Below are 13,936 nucleotides of genomic sequence, written 5' to 3'. Positions count from 1 at the left end.
TGTTTTATTAGGGGGCAAGGGTGTCAGAGACGCAAGAGACAGGTGTTGGCCCTTAAGCCTCTACTCAAGAGACGATCACCTCCCATCTCTCTGGCCCAAACCCACATCTCCAGGTTTTTGTTGAAGTCAATCAGAAAAATCCCATGGTCTGTCAACAAATATTCAGCACTCCCTAGACATATAGCTCTGGATTAGGTACTGCTGTGCTTAGAAAATAAAACGGAACCTAACTTGAAAACGAAATGTGTTTTACAGAAGTTTACTTTATAGCTATCTGGGCAGAAACCTGTCTATCCCACAATTAAATAAGTAAGGCCTGCCTAGACTGATTTTTATTCAATGAAAAGTGGGCAGTCTTTCTTCAACATCGTTCTTTTCAAGCCAATAATGAATTTTATAAATACTTTCTATAAAGGAGTTAACAAAATAAGATGTGTATAGTATCAAAACCTGAGTGCAATCAATCCAGATGTTTAACTATTTAAGGAAGCAAAACCAAACCAAACCTACTCTGTCTCTTAAAAACCAACTATTATATGCTATAGTGTTAAATAAGAGAAAGTCTTTAACAACACTGATTATCAAAGATCCACCCAGAGCGTGCCTTTTAAAAGTAAGATTTTGGACTTCCCTGGAGGCGCAGTGGTTGAGAATCCGCCTGCCAATGTAGGGGACACAGGTTTGAGCCCTGGTCCAGGAAGATCCCACATGCCGCGGAGCAACTAAGCCCATGCGCCACAACTACTGAGCCTGCACTCTAGAGTCCGTGAGCCACAACTACTCAGCCCGTGTGCCACAACTACTGAAGCCCACGTGCCTAGAGCCTGTGCTCTGCAACAAGAGAAGCCAGCACAATGAGAAGCCCGCGTGCCACAACAAAGAGTAGCCCCCGCTCGCCGCAACTAGAGAAAGCCCGCGCACAGCAATGAAGACCCCAACACAGCCAAAAATAAATAAATAAATAAATAAATTTATTTTTAAAATAAATAAATAAAAAATAAAAGTAAGGTTTTGGGAGGACTTCCCTGGTGGTCCAGTAGTTAAGAATCCACCTTCCAATGCAGGGGACGTGGGTTTGATCCCTGGTCAGGGAACTAAGATCTCACATGCTGCAGGGCAACTAAGCCCACATGCTGCAACTACTGAGCCCACGCACCACAACTAGAGAGAAGCCTGCACACTGCAGCGAAAGATGCCGTGTGCCGCAACTAAGAGCCAACGCAGCCCAAAGTAAATAAATAAATATTTTTAAAAAACAAACAAAAAATTAATAAATAAAATAAAATGAAATTAAAATAAGATTTTTTTTTTTTTTTCTATTCTCAATGCTTAGGCCTGGCAATGTCAGTAGTTAGCTGTGGGACCTGGGAAAGTCACATACATTCTGAATCTCATTCGAGAAAAAGGAATAATACTATTTATTACACAAGAATATTATAATAACAAAATGAGAACATGTATATGAAAGTGCTTGATATTATTATTATTTTTTTTTTTTTTTGCGGTACGTGGGTCTCTCACTGTTGTGGCCTCTCCCGTTGCGGAGCACAGGCTCCAGATGCGCAGGCTCAGCGGCCATGGCTCACGGGCCCAGCCGCTCCACCGCATGTGGGATCCTCCCGGACCAGGGCACAAACCTGTGTCCCCTGCATTGGCAGGCAGACTCCCAACAACTATGCCACCAGGGAAGCCCTGATATTAATAGTAATAACATTGTTAATTATTTATAATAAAATAAGGATCTCTAAAGTGCCTTCTAGCTTTAAAAGCTTATTATTAAGGAATAATTATTGAAGAGTTTAAAGAGAGTCCTTTCAGAGACACATACTGAAATAGTTTAGGATGAAGTGATGCAGCAACTGAGATTCACTTCAAAATCCAGTGAGAACAGTAGGTTTGTGTACATTTTTGGCCACATTTTGAGTATTATTGAACTGGGTTATGGGTACATGGGAGTTTTTTTAAAAAACATTCTGTCTACACTTTATGTTTGAAATCTTCACATTGAGAAAGAAAAAAACAAAGGGGAAATTGAAGGGTAATTTCTATTATTAAGTCCAAATGCTACTTGATTAAGACTGCTTCTCATGAAAACCTTGATATTAAAAGAAATGGTAGAGATTTTAAATGAATGCAAAAATGCATAAGAATTCAAACAATTGATAATTTGAATTTTTTAAAATTAATTAATTAATTTATTTGGCTGCGTTGGGTCGTCGTTGCTACGTGCCCAGGCTTTCTCTAGTTGCGGCGAGTGTGGACTATTCTTCGTTGTGGTGTGTGGGCTTCTCCCTGCGGTGGCTTCTCTTGTTGCGGAGCACAGGCTTCAGTAGTTGTGGCACGCCGGCTCAGTAGTTGTGGTTCACAGGCTCTAGAGCACAGGCTCAGTAGTTGTGGTGCACGGGCTTAGTTGCTCCACGGCATGTGGGATCTTCCCAGACCAGGGCTCAAACCCATGTCCCAGGCTTTGGCAGGCGGATTCTTAACCACTGCGCCACCAGGGAAGTCTCATAATTTGATTATGTTTTTAAATAATCTTTTTTTAAACATCTTTATTGGAGTGTAATTGCTTTACAGCCATCATTGAATAATCTTTTAACTTATTTTTAACTAAAGGAAACCTGTTTTAATTAAATATTGGGTTAAAAATTTATATTTACTACATGATTTAAGATTATTAATGAAATCTACACGTTAACCTGGAAACTTAAATGCTTAAAGATTTTTTTCCCAAAAGAAATTTCTGGATATGTTAACGATTTTCTGCCTTTTAATATCCCAGTGTTCCATCATATCTGTTATATCCAATTAAGTACATAATTACATATCATTTCAAATGATGCGATACTGGATACTTCACTGACAAAATCTGTCACTAACTAAAGAGAACTTAAGAGCAGCAAGTTTACATAATATGTTCCCTTCCTTACCCTGAAGATGTGAGTTCTTTAGGAAGTCTTCATGAGTTTCTTTTGTTTCTCCAGGTTTTGTTGATCTATACTCACTCCTCAGAGAGATCTTCCACCATCTAAAGGTTACCTGTGATTGAACAGATAGAAAGTGAGATGAACTAAAACTGATTTCAATATCAACATCTGCGTTTAGGTCTGGGGTTTTAAAAAAAATCACCATCATGGAAGGCACATAAGGCTGTGTGTCCAACAGCAGGTATAACTTCACAAACTGGCATCACATCAAATTAGAGGTGAGGTCTGTGCATCAGTAAACATTTTCCTTAGAAATTAGGGGCACAAAACCAAAGTGCTGGAAGGAATCTTAAAAATCGCTCAAGTCAATTGGTGTTAAATCACCCAGAGCCAAATGGCTAGCTGCTCCTGAGAACAGAGATTCTTTACCTTTGGGAGCCATTTCCAAAGTAATTGCTTATTTCTCCTCCTCCCTTCAATGTCTACAGAGCAGACACGAGGAGTGGATACTTTTCTCGTGGAGAGAGACAGGTACTTGGGTAGAGCCAGGAAAAGCACCATCATGCCTTGATTGACGCATCAGAGTGTCATTACCCAAGACACTTCTTGGTAATGGATCTGCTGACAGTGCATTTCACTTTTATGAGCATTTTGGTTTATCAGAGGCAAACCTCATTTCCATGGTTATGGACTGCACTTAGTTTCTATGTTGATTTCATAGCAGTGTCAACCAACCTCTTCCTGCTGTAGGGCTCCCAGGGAAAAGATGGGTAAGGAGACAGACAGTGCTGAGAAACTGGTTGGCTTCCTAGTTCTGGTTTCTTTCCTCGCTGGCATTACCATGTAAGGTTAAAATTTGTTCAGCTCGGGCTTCCCTGGTGGCGCAGTGGTTGAGAGTCCGCCTGCCGATGCAGGGGACGCGGGTTCGTGCCCCGGTCCGGGAAGATCCCACATGCCCATGCCGCGGAGCGGCTGGGCCCGTGAGCCATGGCCGCTGAGCCTGCGCGTCTGGAGCCTGTGCTCCGCAACGCGAGAGGCCACAACAGTGAGAGGCCCGCGTACCGCAAAAACAAAAAAACAAACAAACAAAAAAATTAGTTCAGTTCTATCCAACGCAAAATTGTTAAGTAGGTGAAACTTGCTAAGACGGCTCCCTTTATTTAGTTTCCTCTCCCCCATCCCCAGCCACCCAACACTCCCCGTGGTCCTCACAGGTCCTGGGTGCACCTCCTTGGGCTACTGCCTTGGGAGCCTCCTTGGGAGCAGAGGGAAAATATATACATACGTAGGTTACAAAACTCCATAATCTCAGAATATTGTGGTCGCTGATTCCTTTCAGAAAATCCCTTAGCCTGCCACTTTTGTTTTTTTCTCAGCATAAGGCTCACCAAAATCATCCTCTTTGGTATCTTTCTGCCCCATCTCCAGAGAGTTAAGGGTATAGCAGTCTACTAGGGCTGCCATAAAAAAATATCACAGACTGGGTGGCTTGAACAACAGAAATTTATTCCCTCACAGTTCTGGAGGATGCAAGTCCAAGATCAATGTGTTGGCTAGTTTGGTGTCTCCTGAGGCCTCTCTCCTTGGTTCCAGATGCCACCTTCTCACTGTGTCCTCATGTGATCTTTCCTCTGGGTATGTGCATCCCTGGTGTCTCTTTCTCTTCTTATAAGGACACTGGTCATATCGGATTAGGGCCCCACAATGATGACCTCATTTAACCTTAATTAGTTCTTGAAAGGCCCTATGTACAAATACAGTTACATTAAGGGTTAGGGTTTCAACATAAGACTTTAAAGGGGGAACACAATTCAATCTATAACCAAAGGGTATCAGGTATTACAGGAGAAACAGCATGAATCTTGGAGCAAAGACAGACTTGGCTCATCTATTTAATCTCTCTGCACTTCAATTTTCCTTTTCATCTCCTTCTATTAAGTATTATTAAAACTAACATTAAGGGCTTCCCTGGTGATGCAATGGTTAAGAATCCACCTGCCAGTGCAGGGGACACACGTTCGAGCCCTGGTCTGGGAAGATCCCACATGCTGTGGAGCAACTAAGCCCATGAGCCACAACTACTCAGCCCGTGCTCTAGAGCCTGTGAGCCACAACTACTGAGCCTGCATGCCACAGCTACTGAAGCCCGCTCATCTAGACCCCATGGTCTACAACAACAGAAGCCACTGCAGTGAGAAGCCCACGCACTGCAACGAAGAGTAGCCCGTGCTCACCTCAACTAGAGAAAGCCTGCTTACAGCAACGAACACCCAATGCAACCAAAAATTAATTAATTAACATTAAATATTATAAATAATATTCCCATTGGATGAAGATGCCAGGTCATCTGAATCTAATGCAACATTCTTTATACACATCATCTAGAACTTTTAGAACTAGTTGGGAAGTCAGAAATAATTAAGTCCATTTCCTGTGACTCATGTGAGGAAAATATTTCAAACAGGTTAAGTCAGAAGTGATAGGTGTCCCTCCCTACAACCACACTACCAGATGTTATGTTACAATTAAATTCTGACATAAGAAAGACACCACAGGAGTCCAAAACATGTTTCTAGAAGCTCAGTGGGGTGCCCCCTCCCATCCACTCTGGCACCCTACAGGAACCTTCTCAGGAAAGTTTCTCTCTGGGACAAGAGCACCTAAATTATAGTGAGCTAATCAGCTACCCCTCTAGCTGGATCAAGCAACTAAATCGTGGGTTAAGTGGAAGATTTTGGAATGCATGGAGTTCTAGACAGGGCGTAACCCAGAAACATTTGGTTACAGAGCTTACTTCTTACATTGTTCAAAAAAAAGGCAGACAGACACTTGTACAATCTTACTTGTCAGCTTCATATCTTGCACATCATCCATTTCACCAATTAAGAATTATTTCTGACATTTCTTCTGCTAATTAATTAGCCCTCTGGTACTGATTGAGAAGGCAATATTCAAAGTGCTTGCTGTCATGGCCTCCAGAGGGAGACTCCTCAGGACACAGACTCAAGTTACCTTGCACACACGGACAAGCATACTACTGGCTCCTCTGAGGTATTTAAGGTAAATGCCTAAGGATATAACACTTGCCTAAGGAAACGCGGCTGGTTAAAACCAGAACCCAAGCCTCCTCACTGTTAACTCTTCAACACAGGGTTTGTTCTGAGTCACGAAGCTTTCTTTACGTACAACCTGCATACTATAACTCATCAGACCACCTCTACAGAGCAGTACACAGAAATATGTGCCTCAGAACCACAACTGAGCCTAGTCAAGACTCTATTATGTTCTACATACTGTACTTATTAAAACAGAAAAAGATATGAGACAGATATTTTCTAACACTTACTGTCTCTCAAATTTTAAAGATTTTTTTTTTTAAGTGACAAAACCCAATATTGGTGAGGACAAAAAAAAAAAGGGAGCCCAGCCCCTTAATACTCATTGAGAAGAGTGTAAATTGGCTTGGCAATATCTATCAAAAACCTTAAAGTCATCCATTCCCTTTGACCCAGATATTCTACTCCTAAGGAAGTTATCAGAGACATGTACAACATTTTTTATATAAGAATGTTTGTCATAGGTTAATTAAAATCATGAAAAATCAGTGCTGACCTAACGGTCCAATAGTCGGGACTAGTTAAATAATCATGGCCCATTTAGATGATGGAATACTCTGTGGCCAATAAAACAATTTGTGAAGAAATGATTAATAACATAGATCAATGTTAATGATCATTTGTTAAAAGGCTCACAAGTGTATACACCTCTGCTCCAAATATTTAAAGGAAAATATTTCTATGTGCAGGAGGAAGGAGCATATTAGCTTGGCAATAAATAAATGCAATTATCTCACTTCACAGATACAGTTTGAAGGAAGCTAAAGTGTAGCCCCCAAATATTTGTGAGTTGGCTACTAACTCTCATGGTATTAGCTTAAGTCATAGTGCATAGAAATTTATTGTTATATATTTATCTCTATTTTGAAAACCTTAAAATCTGTAAATACTGTTTTGAACATCTTATCAGCTGCGAATGTTTTGTTAATGAACAATCCTGGCTGCAAGAAAAGCCACAGAGGAGCTTCCCAGGGGTTCTGCAACGGTTTAGATCTGGCTGGAACATGGGTTTCATCAGGCTCCCAATCACCTGTGAGCAGTGCGAGACTGACTGTCTTTTCATGGATGAAGAAGTCGACGGCAGACGGTGAAATAACTTGTCCCAGCTCCTCTCCCAGGCAGAGGCTGACCTAGAAAGAGTCTAGTTCTCTTTCATTGCCTCATACCCTCTCCAGGAAGGGCTGGCAGCCAGCCTCATTATACAACACACACCATCATTTGGTATCTCAATAGAAATCATGTGACCTGTGAGAATTCCTTAAAATTTTAATTTAGCATATTTTCTCTGATATTTCCAGTGAATCATTCTAATAAATTTGAAAATTGAGCTACTTGTATTTATTTTTTGACAGCTTGTTGCACTTTAACGTGTAATACTCGAGGTACAAGAAAACTGCATCTAAGGGGCTTCCCTGGTGGCGCAGTGCTTGGGAGTCCACCTGCCGATACACGGGACAAGGGTTCGTGCCCCGGTCCGGGAAGATCCCATATGCCGTGGAGCGGCTGGGCCCGTGAGCCATGGCCGCTGGGCCTGCACGTCCGGAGCCTGTGCTCTGCAACGGGAGAGGCCACAACAGTGAGAGGCTCGCGTACCACCAAAAAAAAAAAAAAAAAGAAAATTGCATCTAACATTGTTATAAATAAAAGAAATCAGATCAGTCATCAAGGACTCCAAAGTGAACAGCAGCTTAATAACCTCCATGCTTATCATCTTTGTCTTCTGGGTGTAATTTAGTAAGATCAATTCGAAGAATGGTAATTGCAGCTTCAGTTGCAAATTTCAAACTCTTAACTTTGTCTATGGTTGGTTCCTACACCCCTGCTTGTTTGTTGTCTCAGGGTTTACCATTGACCAAGTCAAGACCGATCCATTTTAGATTTTTGCGTTCTGAGCCTCATTATGAAAAGCTCTCAATTTTGCAGCCTGATCTGTGGAGTCTTGGACAGCATTAACGGCCAGAGTGTTAGGAATAACAAGAAGAGATCTTGCAAACTCGGCAAAGCAAGCTGTTCCCGGGAGCCCATGCTGGTTGCATAGTCTTCAAGGTATTCGGAGAGGGCTGCTTCTACAATCTGCTTCTACCCGGACCCACAGATTTTGACTCCAAAACTCTCACCACACAAAGAGCATCAGGTAACGAGTGCTCCATCTCGCCACACGTGAAATCATTTGCCCCAAGTAAGATGAATGACGCAGAGGTGCGAGCCTTAGTGTTTTTAATCAAGATCAGTTCATCATCACAAATTCTCTCCTGTACCAACATTGAAGCTTCAAAAGTTTCTTCACCTTCCAAATGAAAACTGAGCTACTTTTAAAAGAGAGGTATAAGATTCCTCATTGATCCCGATGTCTCTTCTGCACGAATTATTATGGCAAGACGACGAGGTATTTGTCATTCACCCAGTGAAGGTCCCTAAAGCTTAAGTCCTTTGCCCACCAGGAGAGGAACTCAGGAGGCACTGGGAAAAGGTGGGCACAATGGGCATCTCAGCATTTGAGTATATTTGGGCAATATACACCCCACCCCGGTCCCCCAGGTTCAGAGATTGTGTTACTCCCATCACTACATTTGAAAAATCCTGCTGCTGGGACAAAAGCAGAGACTCTGGTGTTAGAAGGGTCTGGGTTTAAACCGTGGTCTCTGCCATTTACCTGGGGCAAATGTCTTTTTAAAAAATATTTATTATTTTTGGCTGCATTAGGTCTTTGTTGAGGCATGTGGGATCTTCCGCTGCAGCACGGGCTCTTTGTTGCAGCGCACGGGCTTCTCTCTAGTAGTGGCATGCGGGTTTTTCTCTCTCTAGTTGTGGTGCACGGGCTCCAGAGCACATGGGCTCTGTAGTTTGCAGCACAGGCTCTCTAGTTGTGGTACGTGGGCTTAGTTGCTGTGCGGCATGTGGGATCTTAGCTCCCCCAACAGGGATTGAACCTACGTCCCCTGCATTGGAAGGCAGATTCCTTACCATTGGACCACCAGGAACGTCTCTTTTGGGCAAATGTCTTAATCTCTTGTGACCTCAGTTTCTTCATCTCCAAAATGGAAACAACCACGTTGCCCACTTCATTGAATTTGGAGGGATGACCTGGGATAAATCCAAAGTGCCCAGCACGATGCCAGGCACATGATGCCAGCCCGTGAGCTCCGTAGAGGACGGTCCTTGCCTCTTTCCTTCCCTCTTTCCCTCTTGTTCCCTTGCTGGTCACCCCTTCATACTTATGACACACTCAGCCCCCAAATACCTACAGATCAGAACCTTGTCTTTGTTCTCATTAACTATCTAACAATATTAAGCCATACTTCATTGGGACTTCTGTGGCAGTCCAGTGGTTAAGACTCCGTGCTTCCACCGCAGGGGGCACGGGTTCCATCCCTGGTCGGGGAACTAAGATGCCGCATGGTCAAAAAGAAAACAAAAACATACTTCATCAAGTTCTGCTTTCTTAGTTGTATTCTTCAAGGATCTTTATTTCAGCTTTTCCCTCTGACTTGGTATCTGACTTTTCTAATCATCAAAAATCATTAAGAATTGCACATTCTTTGCAGTAAGTATTTTCTCAACAGCATAATTAAATAGTCATCCATATATCCAGTCAATACACAAAGTTGCTCATGAAGGATTAGGGTGACTTGCCAGATACCGCATACCAAATGGGGCATTCTGACTCTTTCTAAGCATCTGTCCAGGAAATACGATTGTAATTTAGCACACGACTGTTTCTGCTTTCTCCTGCAGACTGTTGTTATTCTATCAGATCAAATTTCTCCCTGTTTTGGAAATCATATATAATTTGGGGATTTTACAGAGTGGGGTTGAGATTGTGTCAGAGAGAGTTTATGAAATTAGATATTTTATTTGATGAAGAAGGATTTTGTTACCTGAACATTCTACTGAGAAATGGAGAAGCAAGAATTGCAAGGGCAAACTGCGAGTAATTTTACCTTTTGATATTACTCAAAAGCTCACAAAGCACTGGCATTCCAAAATGTAGAAAGATATTGTATTTTAAATGAATTATGAAGATTATTTTCATTCACTGCATATTTAAACTATAAACAATTATGATATGCTTTTGGTCCAAATTTACAACTTTAAATATGTGTTCCCCTATGTGTCTATGTTTGGCTCAATTGGTCTAAACACAGCAAAACTTAGATTTTCAGCTATTGAAAAATTTCCTCTGGAATAGGAGCAATTTTTATACATTAGGAATAAAAGCATCATTATTAAATATGGGAAAGATGAGTCTGAGGCTGAAATGAAAATGGAATCAATGGAAGTTTTAATAAGGGAAAACTAACTACACTGAAATGTTTCTTCCTTTAAGAACTCAGAAATGAAGCTGCCCTCGGAGAGTCGAATTAGTGCACCTCTAACACAGTGAGTGTGATTAGGAATCGGTGGCAGACATTGTTGGTTGCTCCCCAGCATTCATTTGCCCACCTGCTCTTTCCACATGAACCCTGATTTTTCCCATAGCCTCCCTCCTCTGCATTGCTTGTGCTCAGTGAATGGGCCTCATCTCTAGCTCCAGGGGGTGCGACATGATGGGTCTAAGCCATTCCTTGTAGGTTTGTTCCCCCTGCCAATGACTGGTATGGGCATGGGCATGTGACAAAATTTTGGCCAATGATACAGAAGGAGAAATCTGCAGGAGCTTCTGGGAAAGATTTTATCACTTATAAGGAGTGTTGACTGAAAAATAATGCACAACCCAAAAGTTGAGAATTATGTTTTATTTGGCAGACTTTCTGAGGACTTCAAGCCTGGGAGGCAGCTTCTCAGACAGGATATATAGGAGTTTTGTGACAAAGAGCAGGTAGTCGGAACATCAAAAGATTACTGTTAATTAAAGAAAACGAGATATGTCAAGTAAATGAATTTAGCACTTTTCTATGTATGGGGAGGTGCAAGAATCTCGGCTCATTGAAATCTTTCCTTTAGCTATCTAGGGCCAGTATCCTGTTTCTTTCCCATCCTGAGTCCCCTCAGGGTGCACCGCTGGGGGTGGCTGCAGGGGCTGAGGGCTTGGCAGTGGGCAGCCCGTTGGTCTCCATCCTGAGCTTCCTCAGGGCTCACCATCCAGGATGGCTGTAGTGGCTTGATGGCTGCAACATCCTTTGTTTACTGATATGGCAGGCAACATTTTTCATTCACAGGAGAAACACAGCCCCTTTTTGGGCACTGGCTGTTGTGTTTTGATGCGATCACTGGAGAAGCAGCAGCCATTTTGTGACCATGAGGGGAGCCAGCCTGAGGTGACAAGAATGTTTCCTGGAGGAGGCAGAACCAATAGATTGTGGAGAGAAGGAGCCAGAGCACCGTCCCTGTGTTGGGAACCTCTTTTCCTTTAAACTTGTTTTTATGTGAAATAATGCCATGTTCTATCAGATTTAATACACCATCCATTGAATGCCATAGCATTATTTATTATATAGAAAGAAATAACACTCTTAAGGAAACTGAAACACAATGGGTTTCTATCACTTGTTTTACAGTTATTGAAAGAGCTCTTTTATTCTTCACTAGACATGTATTTTATTATGTTATTTTTAGCAATTATAGTGGACCCTTGGTTAACACAGGTTTGCACTGCACAGGTCCACGTATAGGCAGGTTTTTTTTTTTTTTTAATGACTGTATTTGGAGGTAGAGTCTTATTTATTTTATTTAATTTATTTATTTATTTGTTTTTGGCTGCGTTGGGTCTTTATTGCTGCACTCAGGCTTTCTTCTGGTTGTGGCGGGCAGGGGCTGCTCTTTGTTGTGGTACATGGGCTTCTCACTGCAGTGGCTTCTCTTGTTGTGGAGCACAGGCTCTAGGTACATGCACTTCGGTAGCTGTGGCACATGGGCTTAGTTGCTCCACGGCATGTGGGATCTTCCTGGACCAGGCCTCGAACCCGTGTCCCCTGCATTGGCAGGCGGATTCTTTCTTAACCACTGCACCACCAGGGAAGCCCTAGGCAGTTTTTTTTCACTAAATACATACTGCAGGACTACATGCCCTGCATTTGGTTGAATCTACAGATGTATTAGGGGAACCACTGACCAAAACTGCCCGCCCTGGACAGGCACGATAGTAACCACTGGCATGAGTTATCTTACAACAGGAGGTCCTGGTAAGGAACACGGAACTAACAAGCTACCACCAACTGGAAGAATTCGGGAAAGGTCAAAAGGAGAGAGGAGACGTCAGTCCATATATCCTACCAGCCTCCCAGAATCCTTCTCGATGGAATACATCTTGGCTGAGCGATGCATGTGCCACCAGGAAGGACCCTGAGTCAGAATGATTGGCCAGAGACAACCCAGAAACTAACCCCATCACCATAAAACCTGAGACTGCGAGCCACATGGCAGAGCGGTTCTCCTGGGTTCCCTTGCCCTGCTGCTCTCCGCCCGGGGGCCCCTTCCCAATAAAGTCTCTCATTTTGTCAGCACATGTGTTTCCTTGGACAATTCATTTCCGAGTATTAGACAAGAGCCCACTCTCAGCCGCTGGAAGGGGTCCCCCTTCCTGCAACAGATGCAAAACCTTCAACAGGAGGGTAGACGCTGAAGTTATACAAGGATTTATAACTGCATGGAGGGTCAGTGGCTGCCCCCGCCTTGTTGTTCAAGGGTCAACTGTACTTCATTAATTTTATAAATTATATTAACACAATACATGTATTACGTTAATTTTAATATAATAAATTTACATTAGCCTTGTATACATCTAAAATTGGAAAATATAAGTAGAATAAATAGATGAAGGTATTCCTAAAACTTTCCCATATTCAACGTCTGAGTCTTTAATGTTTTACTCAGAATATTATCTCTGTGGCATGGAGAGCATGGTGATAACAGCAGTAAAGTGCTGGGCTCTTAAGCTGGCTCTGCAGTGACTTAGAGCTAGCTTCCTTTTGATTTCCACTTTGGGAAAGCTGTAGACATCTCAGATTCACCCCTATTCCCTCCCATTTTCATCCTGGATTCAAACTGTGCTCTCCCACAACTTCTAGATTTTCTTCCAAACTACTGTTTTCATGCTTAACTCCAGTTTCTGGTTACTATGAATAAAGGTTCTATAAACATTCGTGTACAAGTTTTTGCCCTCTTTTACCCTTTAAGTTGTTAACCATCTTCTATTAGTTAACAATCCTTAATAATAAATTGTTTCTGGTAAAATAAGTGTGGTTTCTCCCTCCTCAACGGACTTTGCTTGAGATACCTGGCATGGTATCTCATTTTTTCATTTATTTTGCAGGGTACTTGGTGAGAGCTTTTAATCTGGGAATACTTCATGTCTAGGACATTTTCTTGTATAATTTTTTCTGGAATTTCTTTTTTTCCAGGTATTGGACATCCTGGTCTAATTCTTGTATTACGTTTTTTTCCCTACTGCCCATCATTTACTTTTTTTTTTTTTTTTTGCCATACACGGGCCTCTCACTGTTGTGGCCTCTCCTGTTGCAGAGCACAGGCTCCAGACACACAGGCTCAGCGGCCATGGCTCACGGGCCTAGCCGCTCTGAGGCATGTGGGATCTTCCCGGACTGGGGCACAAACCCGTGTCCCCTGCATCAGCAGGCGGACTCTCGACGGCTGCACCACCAGGGAAGCCCCATCATTTACTTTTGATTCTTTTTTTCTAGGAGATAGTCTCAATTTTATCCTCCAACCCTTCTAAGCAGTTTTTCGTTTTTCCTATATATTTCTGTTTTCTAAAAGCTCTTTTTAGTTTTCTGAGTGCTTCTTTTTTATTGTGTACTGTCCTTGTTTCATGGATACAATAACTTTCTTATCCTTCTGAGGATATTACTGATGAGTATTTTGTTCTGCCTTTGTTCATTGTCTTTGTTTTTTCCAAGGTTACATTTCCTGTATGTTGCTGTTACTGTTAATTTG

At 42.2% G+C, this 13,936-nt stretch overlaps 1 protein-coding gene and 1 pseudogene across 1 annotated transcript in view; both read right to left on the bottom strand.

The window, feature by feature from the left end:
• Positions 1-13,936, bottom strand: part of FBXO36 (F-box protein 36) — a 108,856-nt gene that overhangs the window by 47,532 nt on the left and 47,388 nt on the right. Inside the window, exon 2 of the mRNA XM_065881061.1 lies at positions 2,931-3,039. Within this exon, the coding sequence (XP_065737133.1) occupies positions 2,931-3,039 (109 nt within the window). The remainder of the gene's footprint in view (positions 1-2,930; positions 3,040-13,936) is intronic.
• LOC136125891 (T-complex protein 1 subunit alpha pseudogene) lies at positions 7,699-12,289 on the bottom strand (annotated as a pseudogene).

Source organism: Phocoena phocoena, chromosome 7, assembly GCF_963924675.1.
Source record: "Phocoena phocoena chromosome 7, mPhoPho1.1, whole genome shotgun sequence".
Lineage (NCBI taxonomy): Eukaryota > Metazoa > Chordata > Mammalia > Artiodactyla > Phocoenidae > Phocoena > Phocoena phocoena.
This window is presented reverse-complemented; position numbering and strand designations above follow the sequence as displayed.